A 22,298-nucleotide genomic window follows, 5' to 3' on the forward strand; every position below is an offset into this window, starting at 1 on the left:
CCCGATGACGTCGCCTGACGCCGCCCCTGGAAGACCGTATATCACCGGCGGGCCGGAGCAGATGCTGCCGTGTGTTTTATCATCATCGTCTATTACCAGTCGAGCATGTGATTGGCCGCGGCCACAATGAACTGGCCGCCGCCGGAGGGGCGTTCTGCCGCCGTGTTTGTGGGCAAAGTGAGCCGTATGGCTGCGGCCGGCTGATGTCTGTATCAGTGGCGCGGGGCGGGTGACACCGCCGCCGCCGCCGCGCCGCACAATGGGTCCCTCCGCTCCTAATGGCCGGTCGGTTCACACCACATTAATGGCGAGTCGCGGCGCCGGCACAGAGCATCCGCAGCCAACTTGTCACGCGTCCGACAATGAAATCTGGGCTGGCGCCGGCGACTATCATCGATCGACTGTTCCAGCCGCCGGGTGCTCGCTCGGGTGCGGGGCTTTCATACACCCCTGCCTGTAGCGGGAGGGTATGTGTCGAGTTTGGTACTGCCCCTATCCGACACAGCGACAGCACCATCTGGGTCAGGTCAGCCACGGTCCATGGCTGGCCAGTGACCAATGGCCAACGGATCTGACGGTCTGCTTCTTTCGGATCTAAAGGCTGAAACTCAAGGCTGTGCCTCTCTCCGTCATAGGATCCTATCTGAGAAACGTCCTAGTCTGAGCCTTACATTGGAGCTCCCCTATCTGTCATAGGAGCTGCCCTTTCTGTCATAGGAGCTCCTATGTCTGGTGGAGGCCGGGGGCGGTGCACCCCGTTCATACTGCCCGTTTTACTGCCGGTGGCGGCTGGTGATGACCCAGCGGCCCGCCGGTGATGGCCCAACCGCCCGTCGGTGATGGCTCGGGGTCCGTCGGTGATGGCTCGAGGTCCGCCGGTGATGGGCCGGGGTTCTCCGATGCTCTGTTCCACTCACGGACCGACCCTTTGCGGCCGGCCGATGCGGCATTGTTCGTGTTTTACTGCCGTTCGTCGAGGAGGAGTTCTATAGCCTTGGAGGAGCCGAGCGCCACTGGAAGACGTGATCCGAGCGTCCCGAGACGACGCTTCTGTGCTCACTCTGGGGGCGTCTGGGGGCGTCTGGGGCGTCTGGGGGTGTCTGGGGGTGTCCGGGGGCGTCTGGGGGGGGGGGGGGGTGGGGGGGGGGGTCTGGCTCAGGCACGAACAGCAGGTATGAATCTAAATGGACATAAAAGTAGGTGCACACAGTTGTACTTGTTTATGTCATAGGACATCGGAGAGCCGATAGCAGTGCGATCCTTTTGCTTTTTACACTGGGCTAGTCTGCCAGAGGTTCATATTTACAGAACCGGTAGCACGTGCCAACGACACGTGCCGGCGGTATCCCAGAGATCGACTGCCCGATGTGCCCAATGTATCACGACCGATGGTCGGCATTATGATGAAACTAAGACCGCTTATCGTCGAGGGTCGCTCTAAGAAGGATAATAGCCGACGCGCACTGATTCTCAGTCTTCCTAGCGACTAGTGTGGAGTGCCAAGCACTCACCACTCCGATCAGCTCGTGTGGAGTGCCGGCACTCATCCACTCCTCCGTACGGCCGGCGTGGAGTGCCCGGTATCCCCTCGCTGATATGGAGTGCCGCTCTGGAGTGCCGGAGTAAAGAGACGCCTCCGTGGACCACCGCCAGTGTGGCAGTGCTGGAAACAATCGGACTCGGGTGGGCGCGGCTCGGCGGCCCGGTGGGCCACTGTGGCCGATTGTTTCGAGATGGGATCCCGCTGGGACGGTAGACCGCCCCCGGAGAGGGACACGTGGCCAGGGACAGGGTTAGACCGTGCTGTTTGACTAGAGTGCCTCGAGAAGGGGGAGTTATTGTGATAGGGAATTGTCAAGTGCTCTACAAGCCGAATCAAAACAACCGTTACCAAGTTAGTCCATGGTCTGTGTGCAAACATGATTTTGAAACCAAGCTCGTCTCCTCAAAAGTACCTACTCGTTAGTCGTACTCTGGCTGAAATCATTGGCCGACGTTTTCATGGGGCAAAGCAGAGAGCAATGCTAAAACCAAAAAAGTACTACCATACCAGTAAGATTGCCGTTTTTGAGGCTGCATTGGCATTGGGTGTACTCAAATGGATAATTTTATCTTTTTAAATGTTTAGCGTTTTCGTAACCAAAACATTTGAAATTGCCATAGACATAAGAAAACTGATTTTGAGAGAATCATAAGAAGTGGTTATTGATTGATTTTTGTCCTTCGTACTGTCACATATCAGTCAGAGATTTATAAATTGAAAAGGCATTTTGGGAACGCTTACAGTGCCATAGGTAAATGCATTCTTCAACATTTCGCTAAAGTTTATCAACGAGGGCCCCACCTCTCTGTCCCATATCTATCACAGAGGTATGTATGTATCATCACCTCTGTATAATCACAAACATAAGATAATTTTACCTAAATTTTTAATTCTAGTTGGGTTTCGAAGATAGCCTGCAAAATTTCTTTTTCATTGATCCACAATTCCACAGGTGCTCATAATTAACCAGTAACCTCCAGGGAAAAGGGGTGTCGTAATAACAGTCGATAATTTTTTTAATAGGAACTAATTATCCATTAATACTCAACAGTTCACAGTAAGATAGCCATGCATTTCCCAAACAAGTATAAGAAAACCTTGCAGACAAGTACAACCCACAATGCACCCCGTCCACCTGAACCCCCCCTCGTTGCGGCCTGCTCCCCTCCCCCCCCCCCCGGCTGTTTGTTGATCCGCGTTGGCGGCCTCCATCCCGCCTCTCCCGTCACCCCTCCGCTCTCTCTCTCCCCGCTCCGGCGCTCTGTCTGCGGAGGCTCCGCCGCCGAGCGGCCGCTTCCCCTCCTCCCATTATTGCTCGCTGCGGCCGCTGTCCCTGGCGACGTCACGGGAGGGGGCGGAGCCTGTCGGCCGGCCGCGTCCCATTGGTCGATGAGCTGATGCTCCGCTGACAGGGCGGATCCGCTGTCCCCGGGACGGTCTGCCGCCGCCGGCGGCCACTTGAAGGAGGTGTGGGGTGGGGACTGGCCGCCGCCGCCGCCGCCGCCGCCGCAGCCGCAGCCGAGTGAATCGCCGAGCCGACCGACCTGACCTGACCTGACCCGAGCGGGCCATGCTGGCGGCCGGAGAGGAGCTGCGCAGGATGGACACTGTCTCAGCCACCGCTGAAGGTAAGTCCGCCGTCTTCCGCTGTGGTGCTTACGTGGGGGCAGCGGTCAACAGATGTTCTTTTATTGCACGGGAGTGCATTCATATTTTTATATTTTATATGCATGCCTACATCTCACGGCTAAGGCCACCATTGGGTTTGTTTTCACAGGTAAAAATCTTTATACAGGTAGCCATTTAGTCAGTCTGGACATAATCTACATAGCGTGCCCTTATACCACTCATGTGACATGTTCACGAATGTAAATGACGTATGCCGATGTCTGGCCATAATTGCTAGGGTCCGTCGCAATATAAGGCCGTGTTGCAGCTATGCTAATCGGCGATTGCTGTCGTCTACAAAACGATAATGGGGCTGCAATTTGACTGCGCGGCTTCGACGGCGACTCGGGTGTCATTCAGTCCCAAGGCAGACCGATTCCAGTTGTGCAAACATGTTCGTGATCTTGTCATCGGCTCCATAGCTTTGAAAATTTGATGAGGAATGGTTCCCGATCCACCGAAGCAGCAATTCAGTAGTTTCCTTGATTGTTCATCTGTTATAAGGTTTCTAAGTCAGGGTTAGAGCAGGAATTGAGCTGTCACAAAATAGTGTCAACGGTGCTCCAGTGTCCCTTTATTTTGTTCGACATATTTCATTTTCATATTTGCTGCGTGATATGTTGCAATGAAGTTGCGTCATCTAAGATCAATGGATGTTTCAGTTATTCCAAACTCTTAACGCCAACATCGACATTCATTCTGGATCCAGTCTTCACTTTCTAAGCAGTTGACAGTCAACGATTCCTCCGTCATTAATCACTTCTAAACGACCGCAAATTAACTTCACTTGGCATCGGGTGGGCCTCGTGAATCAGGCCGAGCATTTAGCAGCGCTGTATCATTTGTCATTGTGGAGAAATGACGCCACTGATCGCTCAGACAGCTCGGACGGGCAGCGGCCAGCGGAACCAACCCATTTCCGACTCGTCTCGTCCGTCCATCCTTCCGTCTGTTCGTCCGTCTGTTTGCCTGTCCCGTCTTGTCCGGTACCGTCCCGTTCCGTCCGTCCGTTCGTCCCTCTCGTCTCGTCCCGTCCGTCCGTCTGTCCGTCCAGTCTCGTCCCCGTCCCGTCCCGTCCCGTCCCGTCCCGTCCCGTCCCGTCCCGTCCCGTCCCGTCCCGTCCCGTCCCGTCCCGTCCCGTCCCGTCCCGTCTCGTCTCGTCCGTCCATATCGCGCCGTGCCAGTCTCAGAAAGTCAACATCGTCTTCCGCTGGTTAACGGGTCGCAGGCGACAGCGGGGCAGACCGCCAGGTGCTGTGATTCGCTGGCCTGGGCGGTAGCTTTCTCCAAACATCCGAGTCCACACTGTCGTGGATTAGTGGATACGCTGGATGACGCGAACGGCTCTGTGGTATTGCAAAATGTCACAGCAGGTCAGGTCAGGTCAGGTGGGGAAGGTCAGTTAGGTGTGGTGCGTGTGGATGTCCTGTGGGCAGTCCGATCTCCCAGCTTCTATGTGAGTTTTGTGGTTCACGGCTGTGTCGATAGCCGTCGCAGCTGAACACTGGATCTGGCTTTCGTAACGCGTTAGGTACCAACATCTTCGAACACTTTGGCTTAAACACAGACTCTCGAGATGTCTTCATACCCATAACAAGTACAGAGTACTCACACAATTCACAAACATCCAGAGCAGGAGACACTGCGCTGACGCCAGTCACAAACTTCTGAAGACGCTGACTCGCCGCAGCACCATCACCGAGTCCACGTCCTTCGGCACTCGTCCTGATCCGGCGCCCCTCCGCTCGCCGGTAGGAATTCAAAGAAATGACGCGGGTTGTCGTAACTCGGCAGCTCGACTCACTCACTCAGTCAATTCGGCAACTCGGCTCACTCACGCAGTCAACTCGACTCACTCACTCAGTCAATTCGGCAATTAGGCTCACTCACGCAGTCAACACGGCACCCCGACTCACTCAATCATTCAATTCGGCAACTCATCCCACTAACTCGGTCAACTTGGCAGCCCGAACATATCTACTCCTTCAGCTCCTTTGGAACAGGGGAGCTCAGCTTAGACCCGGGAGCTGACCAGTGGACGCAGTCTGGATCTGGACACGACTCCAGGTGTGGACCAGTGGCTGCTAAAAGCATTTCTGCAAGCAATGCCTTCATTCCGTAAGACTCGATTTGCGAGTAGGCCTTATCAAAAACAGCCTATGATGAACTCCTTATAACTATAGATGCAAGTTTAAACATTTAGAAGCGTTAAATATAATTGATAGCAAGTTGTTAAGAGACTGAAATCTGGTTATCCACTATCAGAGGGGCTGGGCTGCCTCTTCAATTACGTTATTCGACCAGGGGTGGCTAATTGCTTGCCCCTTTGGGAACTTTTATGCATTAACGTATATTACCATACGCAACCCATACGCAGGTGCAAATTGGCTGGCTTCTTCGACTGTTTCTGCTGACACAGATAATAAAATGTTTTTTTTTTGGTGAAGTCGTAATGAGGCAGCTGCATTCAGTGCCCACTTTGCATCAAGTATATATCTATAGATGCAATTTGACTTTTTGTCAGGCCATGACGGTATGTGTACTCTGAGGGCTTCCATGGTAATGTCAATTTTGATAATTTGCACGCGCTAGTAGCAAATGATTTAATATACGAGTATCTAACTGAATTGTTATTTCACAGAACAATTTTGTAACTCGAATCTAAGCCAATGCAGACATTGCCCATTTTGTTCCTCAGTTACCTATATGTAATGAAATAATACTAACCAAAATAATATCAAGCCTTCTTAAACACGTGTGCAGCTTATTCTGTAATTATTTTCATACATTAGGCACAATAGGAAGTCGTGGCATAGTTCTCCTGAGGTTGTTCGTTTTCTACTTGCTTACGGGGTTCAGCACAAGTCTTCCTACGCATTTGAATTCTTTTGATTGATTTCTTTGATTTCTTACTACGCAACATCATGCACATCTCTGTTGATGAAAATATTGTGCCTGTAGTTGACATGTGCTCTGTTTTTAAAATAAGGATACATAGAATCCCTTTAACGTGGAAGTCCGTTTGGTTTGAGATTGAGAATTCTCATTCAAAAAGGCCTACTGATAAAAACGGCCACAGGGAATCTTCCAGTGGTGGTCCACCTCGTCGTATAATAATGAGACAATAGCCACGGGGCACGGACAATCAGACACAGTGAAGAGATATTTGTCATTTGATTAATTCTCATGGTGGCTGAGCTTCCGAGCATATTGCGCTTACTCGTATTTAATCGTGACTGCATCATTACTGATAGTCGTAACATGTCTTTTTTTTCTCATAACGCTTATTGTGGCATACCTACTCATAAGCGTTCTTGCAAAATTTCTGTCGGAAAATGCATAGTGACTGAGTGACTATACATAGATGGATTCAACATAAATATTCAACAATAATAATTCAAATATTCAACATAATAATTCAACATAAATATTCAACATCATGATTCAACAAATGCTGGATTCATTCAATTCATCATAATCAAATATCAAAATAAAAAAGGCGTTACAAAGACCGCATTGTAGTCAAATTTTCTGTTCAATGTTGGTGTTTTCAAACAGCGCCTTTATATTATAAGGTTATTTCACGAGCCATACCATAGCAGAGGAAGTTGTGCTACCGTTCGTCTGTAAAAGTCACCCGACGCCTGCGCCTTGGGACCACCGAGGAGCCTGCAGAGCTGCCTGTTTTCCGCGCACGGCGGCGCGACAGGCGACATTTACCTGTGGTGGGTGATGGCCGGGGGAGGAGGGGGGGGGGGGGGGTATTTGTGAGATGGCCCGCCGCCGCCGGTGTCACTCAGTCCCTCCCGCGGCGGCAAACATCTGCCGTCACAGCCGCGCCGCGACACGCCGCCGGCGCGTCACAGCCGTCACCTGCCGGTGACGCCTCGGCGTGACGCCGCGTGATGCCGCGTGACGCCGCGCAAGCAGACAGAGGGGTGACGACGCAGTGCGCACCGACCGCTCCCGCGAGCGGCGGAGGGAGGAGACGAGTTAATAACGCAGCAGCTTCGATTTCAGAGTAAAGATAGGAGGGTCTCGATGTCTCTTTTATGGAAACAAGGCATCCAGGTCGACTTTTATGGGGGGGGGGGAGAGGAGGAGGAGCCCGCTTTGACGTTTAAATTGTTCGACAGAAAGGGGACTTTGATGATTGTATGCTGCCGCAACTAATGCAGAGCTTGAGCTTCAAATTTTTACCTCGTTTAAAATATCGTGATTGTACTTACTAAGTACTGTGTGGAAGGGATGATAATTAGTTTAGTCTGAAATCGCTGCCAATACTTGCGCGTGCTTGCACAAAGCACATGTTTACGGTCTCAGTTCAGGGCGCATAGGTGCCGATAACGTGATTAATCTGGTTAAATTCTGGTTGAGATTCTGCTGAAATTTAAGCTAAATTGAAGCACCTCCCAATTCCGCAGCGACTTTATATATTTTATATTTTGTGACGTCATTTAGTCGATGAAGTCAAACATTTTGTCCTTTTGGTAAGCACAAGACTTGGAGACTTCGCCCTCAACTGATCGTTTGTCTGGCTGTAACATGCAGGCCAGAGTTTGCATGATCAGAGCATGACCAGAGTCTTCAGAATAGTTTCAAAGCGTGTTAGCTACACATAAGTGCCAATCGGTGCATCATGCACAACACTGTGGAACCTTTCGTTACCCCGCAATCACCGTAATAAAAATGTTCCAGCTTCGTCCCAATAATCACTGGTGAGCTATGTATTTTGGCATACTTTCAGCAATTAACTGTAGGGGAAAGTGGGGTAAGACGGTCAAGGTAGGTAAGACGGGCACCCCCTCTGCAGACCAAACCAATAGCGCTACGAGCGAGAAAAATTAGGACCAGAATAGCCTTTCCCACTACACACCGCCATTGAAGTCTGGTGAATTTGTGTTCGGTCAATAATCTTTTATTTTGATTTCTTTAAAACACTCATTTCATTGAAAACATTCATAATGTATTGTGCAAGCTTTTGTGTGCAGCACTATAGAGTTAAAAACTGGCAATCACTTGTGGCACACTCATATGCCTCCAGTGTTCATTCACCGCGGATTTGCTTTGTCTGCATCAAATTGTCCACAGAGAAAAATCGTGCTGAACTTCTGACATTGAGTTTGGGGTAAGACGGGCAACTATGAATCCGATGGGTCTGTAATGGTAAAAATATTTTTGTTGCTGTAGGAAAAAAGAAGCATTTCTGATAAGAATATGTTCGATTCCGATACTCACAGACATGTTAGCAATATTCCTTCGGCACAGTTTATTCTCGAATAATGAATGTGAAAAACGGCTCTACATGGCTTCTGAACTAGGGCCTATATACGAGTATACGCCTTCTGCACGAATCTCGTATACTGCCATTTCCGAAGCACTTGAGACCAACGAGCGACTGTATCAATGCGGCTAATCTCGGGCATTTGCTGCGAGCTGTGCTGGTCGGTGAAAGAAGCTGGCCGTCTTGCCCTACCCATGTGACCGTCTTACCCCATGGAGTGGGGTAAGATGGGTTTTTGCAAGGTTTTGCAAAAATAGCTGCAGTTTATTTGTTGAGTCAGGTCTAAGTCTCATCTTCTGGCAAATGGAAGTAAAATGTCTGTAAAAGGTTTTCACTCAGTTTCCCGTTTCTATGATGTTTCTAACCGGCCGAAAAATGGCTCCAAAGTTAAGGTGCCCGTCTTACCCCACTTTCCCCTACAGTAGAGATTAGACCTACTATAAAGTGAAATATTGCACGTTTTGGTGCCCTTCGACAGTTACTTTGAAGCGAAGTAACTAGGTCTGATTGATGGCTATCGTATTTGTAGCGCGTTGTGGGCGTGCTGAAGCGTAACTCTGCGTCACGGCATCGCTGTTAATATAAAAGGTAATATTTTTCCTCTAAATCATTGAAATACCTTCCATATATTTGAGCATAAAGACGATATAACGCGGCTACCGAATATGTTGGTGGTCGCACCGCCTCTGTCGTCGTCAATGTCAGTTATTTTTGTGCCCGTCTTTGTCATTTTCGACATCCGCATCAGGCCATGGTGATATTGCCGGGGTCAGTGTCGATTCCGATAACTTGCTCAGTGCTGTGCCAGTGCCAGTTTCAAAATGTCACTGATCTGACCAGTCAGTTATCAGTGATGACACCGGTATAGGTGTCAATATCGACGGTGTCACTGTCTGTGTCAGCGTTGCTGCCAAATGCTGCCGCACGAGCGTCAGAATGGCAGCTGTAATGTCGGCGGATGTCAGTATGTCAGGTGATGTCGAGTGTCAGACAGTGTCAAGTGTCAGACTGTTGTGTCGAACTGGTGTGTCAGACTGGTATGTCAGGCTGGTGTGTCAGATATAGCCTGGTTTCTGACTGGTGTGTCAGACTGTTGTGTCGGGCTGGTGTCGGGCTGCCTGCGGTATCAGACTGATGTGTCAGACTGTTGTGGCAGACTGGTGAGCCAGTCTGGTGTGTCAGATAGAGTCTGGTTTCTGACTGGTTTGTAAGCCAGGCTCTGGTGTCAGACTGTTGTGTCAGACTGGTATCAAGTTACCCCGCAGTGTCAGGTGAGCGTTCTGTCGCGCGCTATATGCGCCGTTGTCACCGGTCCCCACCGGGATACGTCAGCGCACCGTCTATCGATTACCACTCCGGTGCGGGTCGGGGAGCCGCGGACCGATCCCTCTCGACCGACCGTCCTCCCCTGCACCTGGGAGGTGAATACCTGACCGAGCACACACAGACATACACACAGGGACTCAGCCTCTTGACAGTGAGCTCCCTTCTGGCCGGGGTGCCACTGTGACCTCGGCTGTGACCACGGCTGTTATCTCGCTTGACCTTCGCTTTGACCTCATCTGTGACCTCAGCTGTGACCTCTGCCGACCTTCTCTGCGCTGACTGTCACAGCTCGGCTGTGTTGACGGTCAGACCTGTTGCTTATTGGCGACGAAAGCCGGACCACTGCCGAACATTGATTGGACTCAGAGTGAACGGCGTCATTAGCTGACGTCGTTCGCCCCGATCGGCTGGTGAGATGTTCTATGAACGTCGCTCCGAACAGGATACAGGTTATTCAGAGAAGTTCGTAAGTTCTGCATTCTACGGTACTCGTAGCCACCAAACCGCTGCATACAGGACAAACTTATTATGAAGGGGCGGTGGTGGCTCATCTCACAGAAATGGAGTGAGGTTAAACGGTCGTTCCTTTCACTCGAGTTCATCTGGGAATTTGTCTGAAGTTCGATATCCACAGGAGGGCGCAGTGCGCTCACTAATTCGATTAACTCTACTGAAAGCGTTGTCCTCGTACGTGTCTTTGGGAACGTGTCCGGGGTCAACTGGTGACCGGAACTGATCTCGGGGTTACAGGGGTCGCCTGTTCTTTGGCCATTTACCTTACCCGTCCCGGGTCTGTGTATAGCGCTCGAACCCACGTGGAGCCGGCTATAGGTCCGTTCCCGGCCCCTGTGACCCGAAGCTCCGCAGCTCCGGCAGCTCCTCTGAAGTCAGGCCGCAGATCGCCGCAAATTCCGCCAAGTTCGACTAAAGCTCGCCTGTGAACTAGGAAGGGGTCGGGCGGTGCAAAAGGTAAATTATGTAATGCATCGTTGCGGCTGCACCTCTGCCTACACTACTGCAAGTTCTACCGCCGTTGCTGCTGTTGCTGCTGCTGCTGATGATGCCGTTCTCTACTATTGTTCCTGCCACCGCTGGGGCTTCACCCACTGCAGCTAGCAACTACCTCTCAGCGACTGAACAGCCGGTAGCGAGGACAGACACCAATCGGCCGAGCGATACGGGCTCGCAGACAGAGCAGTGTTAGTTCGGGCATTAGCGGGCTGTCAGGCGGCGACAACTGCTATTTGACGTCACCACAGACAGACAGACAGATAGACAGGGCGCGGCGTCCGCGGTGATGGGCTGTCACATCGGCGCCAGCCGCTTGTTCTATCTGTCGCTCCGCAGCGCACTGCGAACCTCACGCGGTGAGGTGTCTCTAAGAGCCGGCGATCTCGGGAAGAGCTTCACCCGAGACGCAGCGCGCGATAGTCGGCGAGGAAATTAAACAGAAGACTCGTCGTCCTGTCAGCGGGTTCTCCGGACGAGGAGGAGGAGCAGCGGTGGCGTGACGGTGTAACGATAGTCACTGTGACGTCTTTATGGTCCGTGACGCCGCGGTCCCACGCCGCGGCTGTCCGGACCCGGCAGCTCACAGATAGCTCGTGTTTACTCTGTCTGGGAGATCCGCGAGCCTCCCTAACGCCGCGGGCACGCACACAGACACACACGTGACGCTGTGTTTTATCAGCCGCTCCCCTCGCTGTGTTCGGCGATTATCGACTCAGACACATCGTGTCCATTGAGTCCTGCTGTGGCAGTAACCCTTCCTCTGCACCGGCCGGGCCGCGGGCCGTCGTCTCGCTCGCCGGGACCTATTGAGCCGCAGGCAAACTCAATCACCGACGGGTGTCGTGTTGTCGGCCGACTCAATTGTGAGCCAGATAACCGCCATCTATCGCCCTACGTCAACTCGTAAATCTGCGCCCGGCTCGTCACCGCCGACGGCCCGAGACCAGCGCAGTATCGACGGCATCGACGGACGACGAACCGAACCGAGTCGGGGCCGACGGGGACGGCTGCTAAAAGTCTGGGATAACACTCAACAGTTTAAATCGGCAGTCAAAGTCTCGAGGGAGAAGAGGGTTGTGCTGAAAGGGTAAAATCAACTAGGCTGAAAGCGATTTATTGGTGAGGATTAGATTTCAAAACAAGATAATGTTAAACAAATGAGCTGCCGCTTGCCAGTTACGGGTTCGCAACAGTAATTGCCCAGATGCCATTGTCAAGACTCATTGCAACAGGCGCCGAATTCATACGTCGCAGCCGAGGGCCTCCATGGGCCCAAGGCCGTGATACATTCATCCTACCCTATGTAGGTATGTCGGTAGGCCGCATCAGTGCCGTTTTCAATTCGTTCTCAGGCAGAACCCTTGCCGTACACGGGCCGTGCCAGTGCTGTAACGTCCCTGCGTCTTACCCAGGCCGTTCTCAGGCCTCGCTCCGTCTCCGCCGCAGGACGGGCGTGGGACGTTTGCGGCGGGACCGCGGCGAATGCGGCTCGCCGCGCCGTGTCACCGGCGATTGTCTGCTAGACCGCGACCAACGGCGTCTTCCTGGGCGCTGCGGCCGCCGCCTGACCGGGCATTTATGACTGGCGCCGCTACTGTTTGTAAATGAGCCGACTGCGGCGGCGGAGATAACCGCTGTGTCAGCAGCGCCGTGCCGCCGCCACCCGAGCCGCCGCGCGTCCGCTCTCAGACTCTCTCCCTCCCTGCCTCCCTCCCACCCTTCTCTCTGTCTTCTCTCTGTCTTTGTCTTTGACTCTGTCTGTCTGTCTGTCTGTCTGTCTGTCTGTCTGTCTGTCTGTCTGTCTGTCTGTCTGTCTGTCTGTCTGTCTCTCTCTTCTCTCTCTCTCTCTCTCTCTCTCTCTCTCTCTCTCTCTCTCTCTCTCTCTCTCTCTCTCTCTCTCTCTCCCTCCTCCTCCTTTTTGCTATCCATCTCTCCATGCACCTTTGGGCCGTTTGACGTAAGTTGGCTTCATAATCACGTGCATCGCATGCCGCCGAAATGTTTGGTGATTTCTGCTTAGTCGACGGCACAATTTTTAACAGCAATTATCCCTACTGGAAGTTATTCGCACATGTTTGCAGGGGCGGATCCAGGAAAACTCCAAGGGGAGGGTCATGAATCGAAGTGGTGCCCCTACCTATACCCAAAATTAAAAACTCAACGGATTTCGTCCAGTTCATTTTGGTGGTGCCCCCATTTTCAGTTTTTTTCTTTTTATTTTTTATTTTTAGTCAGTATCTTAACTCTTAGCCACAACCACATTTACCAATTGTAAGCAAGTATATATGAATGTGCTATGTGCATAGATGCTATGTGTATATACCTATGTTGTGGACGCTGAGTAGTGAGTACTTACCACTTACCAGGAACGTTATCAGGTAAGCAAATCGTTGTCAGTCCGACGAACTTGACCCTGGCGTCTAAAGGGTCTGTCCTTGACACTTCAGGCTTGTCAGGGGCACCAAAGTCCTTCCAGGGACACCACAAACCTTTCAGGGGCACCTACGGCCTTGTAGGGGCGCCACAGGCCCGCCAGGGGCACCACAGGCCTGCCAGGAAGTAGGGGCACCACAGGTCTAGCAAGTATACACGACAGGCCTGTCAGGGGCACAACGGACCTGTTGGGCCCATGAGCACCCCTAGGGGCAGGGGCACCACAGTCCTTCCAGGGGCACCCCAGGCCTGTGAGGGGCACCAGCGGCCTAGCAGGGGCACCAGTCAACACAGGCCTGCCAGGGGCACCACAGACCTGCAAGGGGCACTAGAGGTCTGCCAGTAGCACCACCGACCTCGCAGGGGTAACTTGGGCCTGTCAGGGGCCAGGGGCACCACGGGCCTGTCGAGAGGCACTTCAGGCTTTTCAGGGGCACCATAGTCCTCTCCGGGCGCAGGGGTAGCAGGGGCACCAGAGGCCTGCCAGGGGCACTACAGGCCTAGCAAGGGCACCACTGGTCTATCAGGGGCACCACGAGCCTGTCATAGCCAGGCATCTCAGGCTTGTCAAGGCCCAGGGGCACCACAGGTCTGTGAGGGGCACCAGCGACCTAGCAGGGGCACCAGTCAACACAGGTCTGCCAGGGGCGCCACAGACCTGCCAGCGGCACCACAGACCTGCCAGGGGCACCAGAGGTCTGCCAGAGGCACCACCGGCCTCGCAGGGACACCTTGGGCCTGTCAGGGGCACCACGGGCCTGCCGAGGGGCACTTCAGACTTTTCAGGGGCACCAGTCCTCTCCGGGCGCAGGGGTACCAGCGGCCTAGCAAGGGCACCAGAGGCCTGCCAGGGGCACCAGCGGCCTAGCAAGGGCACCAGAGGCCTGCCAGGGGCACCACAGGCCTAACAAGGGCACCACGGGCCTGTCAGGGGCACCTCAGGCTTGTCAGGGCCCAGGGACACCACAGTCCTTCCAAGGGCACCGCAAGCCTGTCAGGGGCACCAGAGGCCTGCCAGGGGCACCACAGGCCTAGCAAGGGCACCACTGGCCTGTCAGGGGCACCTCAGGTTTGTCAGGGCCCAGGGGCACCACAGTCCTTCCAGGGGCATTACAAGCCTGTCAGGGGCACCAGAGGCCTAGCAAGGGCACCACAGGCCTGCCATGGACACCACAGGCCTGCCAGGGGCACCACCGCCCTTGCAGGGGCGCCTCAGGCCTGTCAGGGGCACCACGTGCCTACCGGGGACACTTCAGGCTTGTCAGGGGCGTTACAGTCCTGTCAGGGCCCAGGGGCACCAGGCCCGTGGTGTCCCTGCTAGGCCTGTGGTGCCCCTGGCGGTCCTGTGGTGCCCCTGTCAGGACTGTGATACCCCTGATAGGCCGGTGGTGCCCCTGGCAGGTCTTTGGGCCCCCGGGCCTCAAGGGGGGGCCATGACCCATGTGACCCCCCCCCTTGGATCCGCCCCTGCATGTTTGTGTCATTACAACCAAAAGGTGGCAATTTACACGTCCTGCCAACAAATTCCCCGCTGCTGCTAGGCGCTTGCCTCCTCAATGAGCCTCACATTTACAGTCACAAAGGCATTCAAGACAAAGTACCTGGCACGGACAATGCGGAACACGTTACACAGACCAGGAACTACCCTACGGTAATCCACAGACAACCTTAGCAACAGAAAACACCCCATAGAACAGTCAAAAAGTCAGGGGACCCTGAGGGATAGGTCATCGATCAAAGGTCATGGATTGGTCAGGAACATCATTCAAGGGTCGCAGGAGGTCCAACGAAGCGCTGTTTCATGACGCATAAAACTCAGTAGGTCGGCGACGCGACGAAGTAGGGATAGGTGGTACGGGGGACTGGTCAGTGGCAGCGGGAATCCGACTGGTTGGTGGTCAGTTGTGAAGGCATCCCCTAATGGCGCTAACGAATATCCCGAGGTCGTTGAGTCTCTGGCTCTGCAGTATTGTGCGGCGGCCATCCTCACCCTCACTCCCCGTCTGCGGCCTGGTGCCCCTCATCTGCCTCTCTGCCCCTCATCCAGCGGCCACCGTAACCGTTCTCTGTCCAATGTGTGACAGACGAGCTGCGCCGCTGATGGCTGCAGTCCCCCTTTGAGCCTCCGCCGCCGCCGTGCCGTGCCGTCATAGGTGGTCTCGAGAGGAGGTGATCACCCCCGCTGACCCCCAAACGTGACCTCCTGACCCGGCCGGACAGCGCGCTGGCCTGGGGCGGCGAGGTCAAAGTCAGGTCAAAGTCGGCGATTCGGATCCCTCCCAGAACATGTTTTGTCATAACGTGTACATACCACGAAGGTGAGAAGGTAGACTGAGTGAGATAAATGCTGACGTGTCGGACACACCTCATCGATGATGCCCACGGATCGTGTTCAGTAACATCCGCACATTGTTTCGCTCGCAGCGCCCCCAGCTTCCCAGGACTTCGTGCCGTATCGGAGATGTGTTCTGATCTCATTACTGGTCACATCCCAGCCCGTGACCGGACCTGACCACCTGTCTGACTCAGAGCGCCGTGCCGTCTGCCAGAGTCAGTCGGCGAGTCACGCCCTGACTCAGTCGCACCGGTGCAATCTCGTCTACTCTAGCCTCGCCGGCCGAGTTCGCACGCCGCTGCGACATTCCGGTCGGGCGGGCACCTCCGCGCCCGTCCGCCCGCCACCGCCGCTTCTGTTTGTCCTCACAGCGTTCGTTCCCAGAGTGCCAAAATTCGGCGGATCTATCACGGCAGCTGACACGGCGTCAGCGCCGCCCGGCTGGATTAAGCGGCTCCGCTGTGTTGTAGGAGTCCCGGATAAGCTATCTATTTCGGCGGTACGGGACCCGGTGCGCCGCCGGGCCGGTCGGACCGCCAAACATGGCTCGGTGTGGACGGTTTGCTCAGCGTAATGCCGGTAGCTGAGATCAAACCGTCAGCTAGGTCCGGCGCATAAGACTCACAGACCCAGCGACTGCAGCCCCGGCCTCCGGACAGCGGCGGTCGACCAAACAGTGCTGCCGGTCGGCTCAGGGGCGCCGGGTTCACACACGGCTCCGAGCTGAGCTGCCTCCCTCCCCTCCCTCTCTCTTGGCCTCCCGAGAGAGCCGCGGCCACAGACAGCCTGGGAACGGCCTCCGCCAGGTATGAGGAGGATATTTATGGCCCGACTGTGTACCCGCCGACCGACGTATGCAAACGCTGACCGAAATCGCAGTCCACCCATCCGACGCGCTGGGAAGACAAAACACTGGTCCGATACACCCAGCCTTCTAACGGTCTCTACGTGGGATAGCTGGCGTAGCAACCAGCGATAATCCCACAGAATCATTGATTCACATCTGTCCATCTTTCTCCTATTCCTTTCGTCTCGCGTCACGCGATCGTGCTGAAGCGAATAATCGGCTTTTCTCCGAATGCTGACCTGACACTGTCCTATTATCTGAGTGCGGACCAAGGCTCGGGATGACCCAACCTATGTAGTCTGTGTCGATCTTGGTGGATAGTGGTTCCTGCTGGAGTGAGTGAGCTCACCCAAAGTCGCAAGAACAAGGACTTTGTAATTGACTAAGGCAGGCTCGAAAAAGCCCCAGTTGGCTGAAAAGATCCCGGGTAAGGCCCGTGCTATACATTCAGATGACTCGGGTTGTGACTGTGACTAGAGAAACACAGCACCTGGCGTCCTGACGTGTCTGGGAACGCTGCGCTCCTCCGTCACGGAGTGTTGCCAAACCGAGCCGAGCTACCCGCCGAGGATGCACGCTCACGGCCCTGGGGCGTCTGCCGTGACTCAGAGGGTCCACCAGACGGTGCGCTCCCATTGTTGGCGCCGGTCGGTTCAGACGCGGTGTCGCCGACGTCCGAGAAGAGGTCGACTGTACTGGAGAGCACGTCTTGACGGTGGCTGTGACGTCACACATGTGCAGGACATCGTAAGAATCTTGGGACATCCCCATGAGTCGGAGTTGCTCGCAAAATGACCAATTGACCAGGTATTTTGACTTGAGCTTGACTTACCTACATGTTTGAACTTTGAGCCTTCGTCCTATGGCTTATTTTCATTTTAATGAAATTGTACTGTAATGAACAAGTAGTTAAATAAAACTATGGGTATACGAAAGTAACTTAGACACGCAACTTTTAGCGTGTGCCGTTCAAATTCAAAGCCTCGCCGCATGCAGCCACGGCCCCGCCCCGCCGGCCGCCGGGGCCCGTCGCCCCGTCCCGGTAACACAAACAAATGGACACGCGTCCGACCCATGGCCGCTGCCGTTAGTCGGTACCTGACGTGACAATTCGCCGCTCAACCTGCTCGCCCCGGCTCGTTAGGCGCGAGCCTCCTTTCCGTGGCCGGCAGGGATTACATGCGGGCACGCGGCTGGCGCGCCGCCCGCCGGTAGGGATTCCTAATGGCTGATGGGCCGAGGGCACGTGACGCGGGTCGCGGCGCCGGCCGCAGGGCCCAGCTCGTGTAAGTAACGACTCCGCGTGACGGCCGGCAGCCGAGGACAATGTCTTTGGTGCATGCCCGCGGGGCGTATCTGGAGCAGGTAATGAGGTTTGCAGACGGGTGGCGGCGGGCGCGTCGTGGCAGTGATTCGGCTGGCTGTGCTCTGTTGTCCGACGAAAAGACGGCAACGAGGCACAGCTGGGGGGTGGAAAAGGGTTGAGCAGAAAGGACCTAAGAAGGCTGAAGGAGAAGGATAGGAAACACGAAGTATTAATGGTAAAATAAATGTTGCAGTCTACATATACTTTGTGAGCGCTGTACGAGAATTTGACGAATAGAGGGCACATTTCTTTTAAATGCTAGTCACATCACCCAAGGTCTACAGTTCGGTTGAAACTTTCAAACTCTTACTCATTTAAATAATCCTAGCAATAGCTTACATCGCTTACGTTCTGGCTATAAACACATCAACTTGAGAGGCTAATTTTCACTGCGTCAGACCCGCATAGACTTGAACGTTGCATCATAATCAACGTTATCTTGATTCCACAGCGCAGTCGTTTGTTTGACACGCTTTCACCACCTGATAGTCCCATGTTGAACGTAGACAAATCTCTCAGCTGACTTTCCAGCACATTTCCGCTTATATGTCGCTTTTGTGTCATCCGGTTTTCCACGGACATCCGTTGAGCTATGTTTGAACGCCGGTCCATCAGTCACGCTGTGCCTCGAGAGACTCATCATATTATTATTTCGTCTCCAAATTATCTACAGGATACTGGATACCTGGCGATTACCTCGGCTCGTGCGCTGATATATTCCGACACCGATCCCCACGTCATCGATCGAGTTCCACATCTGACGTGACCCACCATGTATGTACCCTGAGGGTTCGATGTCGGCTCCAGGCCACGGTCGGAAGTCGCTCAGTCCTGCATTGCTCCAGTTATTGGTCGGTTGGTCAGCGAGGCCGGTCTGCATCATATACCCAATCGGCTTCTGATTTAGTGTCGGACAGCGGACCACCATCTGCTAGTTACGTTCGAAATGACCGCTTACCTGTCAATGATCACCACCAATTAACCGCAGCACAGTTTTACATCCAATAATTACCGCGCCTCAGGATAGGTGGTGCTTATTAGAGAAGAATATTGTCCCTCGGCGGATCAGGCTTTAATCCACGCGTGGTGCGCAGAGGAGGGCCCGTTCCAGCCCTAATGCTCCCGCCAGAGTTATCGTCCCCGTTTCTGGCCTCTTTCCCCTTCGTCGCAAATTAATTGAACATATGATCTCTGTTAATCACAGGCTTACGACATTAAAACACGCGCTGCTGACAAATCGGCGCACTGCGCCAAACATGGCGCGCCGCGCGGCAGTGCGGCGAGCAGTGGCGCGCGTGCGGCACAAGTGGCGCGGTAAATCTGGGGTGCGCCGCCGTCGACGTTGCCGCGTGACGACGCTGTATTACAGTGCTGAGCAATTAGTGGGTGAGGAGCGGGCAGCGAGGCACACGCTCCGCGATTACCGACCCTATGTCAACAGAGTGTCACGCTCCCTCGGTGTCAGGCCGGCTGACACGGGGCTGACATCCCCACCCCCTCCTCCGGCTGCGGTCGGGGACTGTCGACTCCGACAGCGCCTCGATAAACCCCTTCGCAGCGAGCGGCGCCGACCTATTGTGGCGGTCACCAGCCGCGACTTGCAGTCAATACCTCCAATAATGCAGTCACATTTCGATGATGAGCTAAGCCACCGGCGAAAAAACTCGCATGAATATTGCAAGGTTGCGCGTTTTGAGCAGCGGCCAATGCGGCCATCAATATTCGTCGCCGGGGCCCATCGGGCTGTTTCATTATCAGTAATATGAGCGGAGCGCCGTTGGGCCGACCGCCGGTGGCAATAGGCCTCACGAGTGACAATTGAGCGCATGCATTGTTGATGGGGTTAGACAGGCGCGGTGACCGAACACACTGCACGGTGGAACGGCCGGCCGGACTGACGGCCCGCCCGGTCCGGAGCTCGGCGCGCACAAACACGGCCGACCCGGCCCCACTGCGCCGCCGGAACGGACTCAATGAATCAAACCGAGCAGCGAGCGTCGTTTAATTCCGGAACGATTGGTCATTTGGCAATTGACTGCGAGTGTCGGCGGGGCGGCGATTGCACGAAGGGGCGGAGGGGATGGCAGGGTCGCAGCTGAACCGGTTATTAAAGGAGCCTCGCAGGCTGTTTTGATGGTAGCAGGGGCGTGTAGACTGATTGGAGCGGACTTCTGTATCGGCAAAGGAGGCATTTACAGTGATGTGACCGCATCAGCGATGTAAAACAATGACACTCATTTGTTTATGACCTATTTGGCCCATTTAATAAGCGGCGAGTGAAATATGTTTAGGAGCATACAAATTGCCCTTATCAATGCCTAAGCGTAAGCAGCATTGCAAAATGGAACTATAGCATCCTTTTAACCGTTGACGTATGGATATGAATAATGACAAAACATATTCCTTGGACCCTCTGACCTAACTAGCGCCCTTTGACCCGGTATTCGAGGATCTGTGACTTGACCGGCCGCTGTGTGCCCCGGTATCTCAATGCCCGTGACCTGACCTGGCACCCCGTCTCTTTCAGCTGCCGACGGCCGAGGGACTGGAGACGACTCGTGTGACCTGACCGACCTCTCTGAGGCCACCACCGACAACTACCATTCCACGGAGGAGGAGGATGGCCGAGAAATCTCCCGCACCAACGGATCGGTGAGTTTCGGGAGTGGGTTTAGAGTTTTTTTTCTGGAGTTTGTCGGGTGTTTGTAGGAAGTATGCCGGGAGTTTATCGAGAGTTTGTCGGGACTCGCTGCAATAAAAACTCCTGCAGAGCTAGGTCGACCCTGGATGTTGCAGAATCTTGAGTGGCGTTGCTTGGTAATCGCCCCCTCATATAATACTAGGATATTGGAACGCGTAAGAAGTGAATCCAATCAAATGCCTACCGCAAGATGGGTTTACACGGCTGTAAAAATAATCCATTAGCTCATTTGACAATCAACACATTGGGCATTGACATATATCCAGGAACTGGTAGCAACGCCAACGGCATTCGATATAAAAAGTCGCGATTCCAGAGAACCACTGGCGTTAACCAGCTCTGGGCAGTTTGGTTCATTCACCTTAGCCATCTACATATCCCGTAACCACTCCTACCTTGAACCCCTAACTGCAATCTTCTGCTTTTTAGCTCAAAACTCATGGATACTGATCCCATCTCCCATTTCCCGACATCTATCCACCTCTATACCTGACCTCAATGTTAACACAGTCCCGGTATCTATCCACCATCTATATATCTGTTGCGGGCCAAGTGCGAAGGCTAGTCCATTCGCGAATGGCCTAGTCCAAGTGCGATAACGCACTTGGACTAGGCCGTTTGCGAATGGACTAGTCCATGTGCGTTATTGCAGTTGGCCTAGGCCGTTTGCGAATGGACGGGCGTTTATGCTCCCAGTCCAAGTGCGAAGTCAGGCCAAGTGCGAAATATCCAGCAAAGTCACGTCAACTTGGCAAGTCATCTCAAAGTGCCCATGGAAACCGGGTCAGTGTCACCCTTACTACATCCTGAAAGTTTCATATCGATTGCTCAACAGCTGTAGCTTTGGTGCAAGTGCAAACTTTTTCGGAGGTGGCGTCACTTAACCTGGCCTGGTGACCTGACCTTAGGTCATCTGGAGTCAGCATTTTCACACAATGTGCGCAGAATATGGGAGAAAAGGTATACAAAATTTGGCTTTGCTGCGCGCCGCCGTTTTCTAGTGATCTGTGAAAACCACAGGGGGGTTGAAAGCAACCCCCCTGCAGTGCGCGTATTGTTAAATGCAATGCAACACAACAGTTTTTCGAACACTCACCGCACCGCACTCACCACACACAAGCCGCACCGTCCCGGTACACCACACCAGAGCAGAATGAATCGAGCGCCACAAACTCGACCAAGGTCAGGTCGGGTCATCAGCGGGGAGCCTGGAGCACGGTACTAATGGTCTCCGCACACCACGCGACTCTCTGCTGTTCGAAGGTCACGGGGATATTTGACCTCCCCAGATCCAGATCGGTGGCCGAAGCCTGGCCAGCGGCAACACGTTGCTATAATTTCCGCGTTGTGCAGGGTTCAGCGGAAAGTCGCATCCTGAATGGACCAGGTGTGTGGAGACCTTAACCCAGAGTTGCGCCAGCTCGCAGATCTCGGAGGGCGCGGGAGCCGGGGGGGCAGTGGGGGCAGCTTGCCCCCCCCCCAACTCTGGGGCCGTGGGGGCGGTGCCCCCACAGCTTTGAGACGGAATACCACACCTTTTTTGCAAATGTTTTCTTTTTTGTTGAAAAAGCCGAGGGGTGAAAAACATGGCCTAAAACCGGTGAGAAAACTAGATTTGGGGGTACCCTAGGTTGATCTCTATTATGGTGTGCCTCCCCAGTCGGAAAGTAGTTCCCGCGCCCCTGGCTCCGGAGAACAAACTAAACATATAGACGCAGTGGCGTCGCCACGGATTTTCGACTAGGGGATCTGGTCGGACGGTCAGTCAAAGTAATCCCCGCCAA

General features: G+C 54.0%; 1 protein-coding gene across 1 annotated transcript in view; it reads left to right on the top strand.

Moving 5' to 3' along the window:
• Positions 1-2,998: 2,998 nt before the first annotated feature.
• LOC122364369 (histone-lysine N-methyltransferase MECOM-like) overlaps positions 2,999-22,298 on the top strand; it is a 56,970-nt gene continuing 37,670 nt past the window's right edge. The window contains exons 1-2 of the mRNA XM_043334676.1: positions 2,999-3,171; positions 20,341-20,465. Coding sequence (XP_043190611.1) covers positions 3,114-3,171; positions 20,341-20,465 — 183 coding nt within the window. The 5' untranslated portion in view covers positions 2,999-3,113. The remainder of the gene's footprint in view (positions 3,172-20,340; positions 20,466-22,298) is intronic.

This window comes from Amphibalanus amphitrite, unplaced genomic scaffold (genome assembly GCF_019059575.1).
Source record: "Amphibalanus amphitrite isolate SeventyFive unplaced genomic scaffold, NRLGWU_Aamphi_draft 000672F_arrow, whole genome shotgun sequence".
Lineage (NCBI taxonomy): Eukaryota > Metazoa > Arthropoda > Thecostraca > Balanomorpha > Balanidae > Amphibalanus > Amphibalanus amphitrite.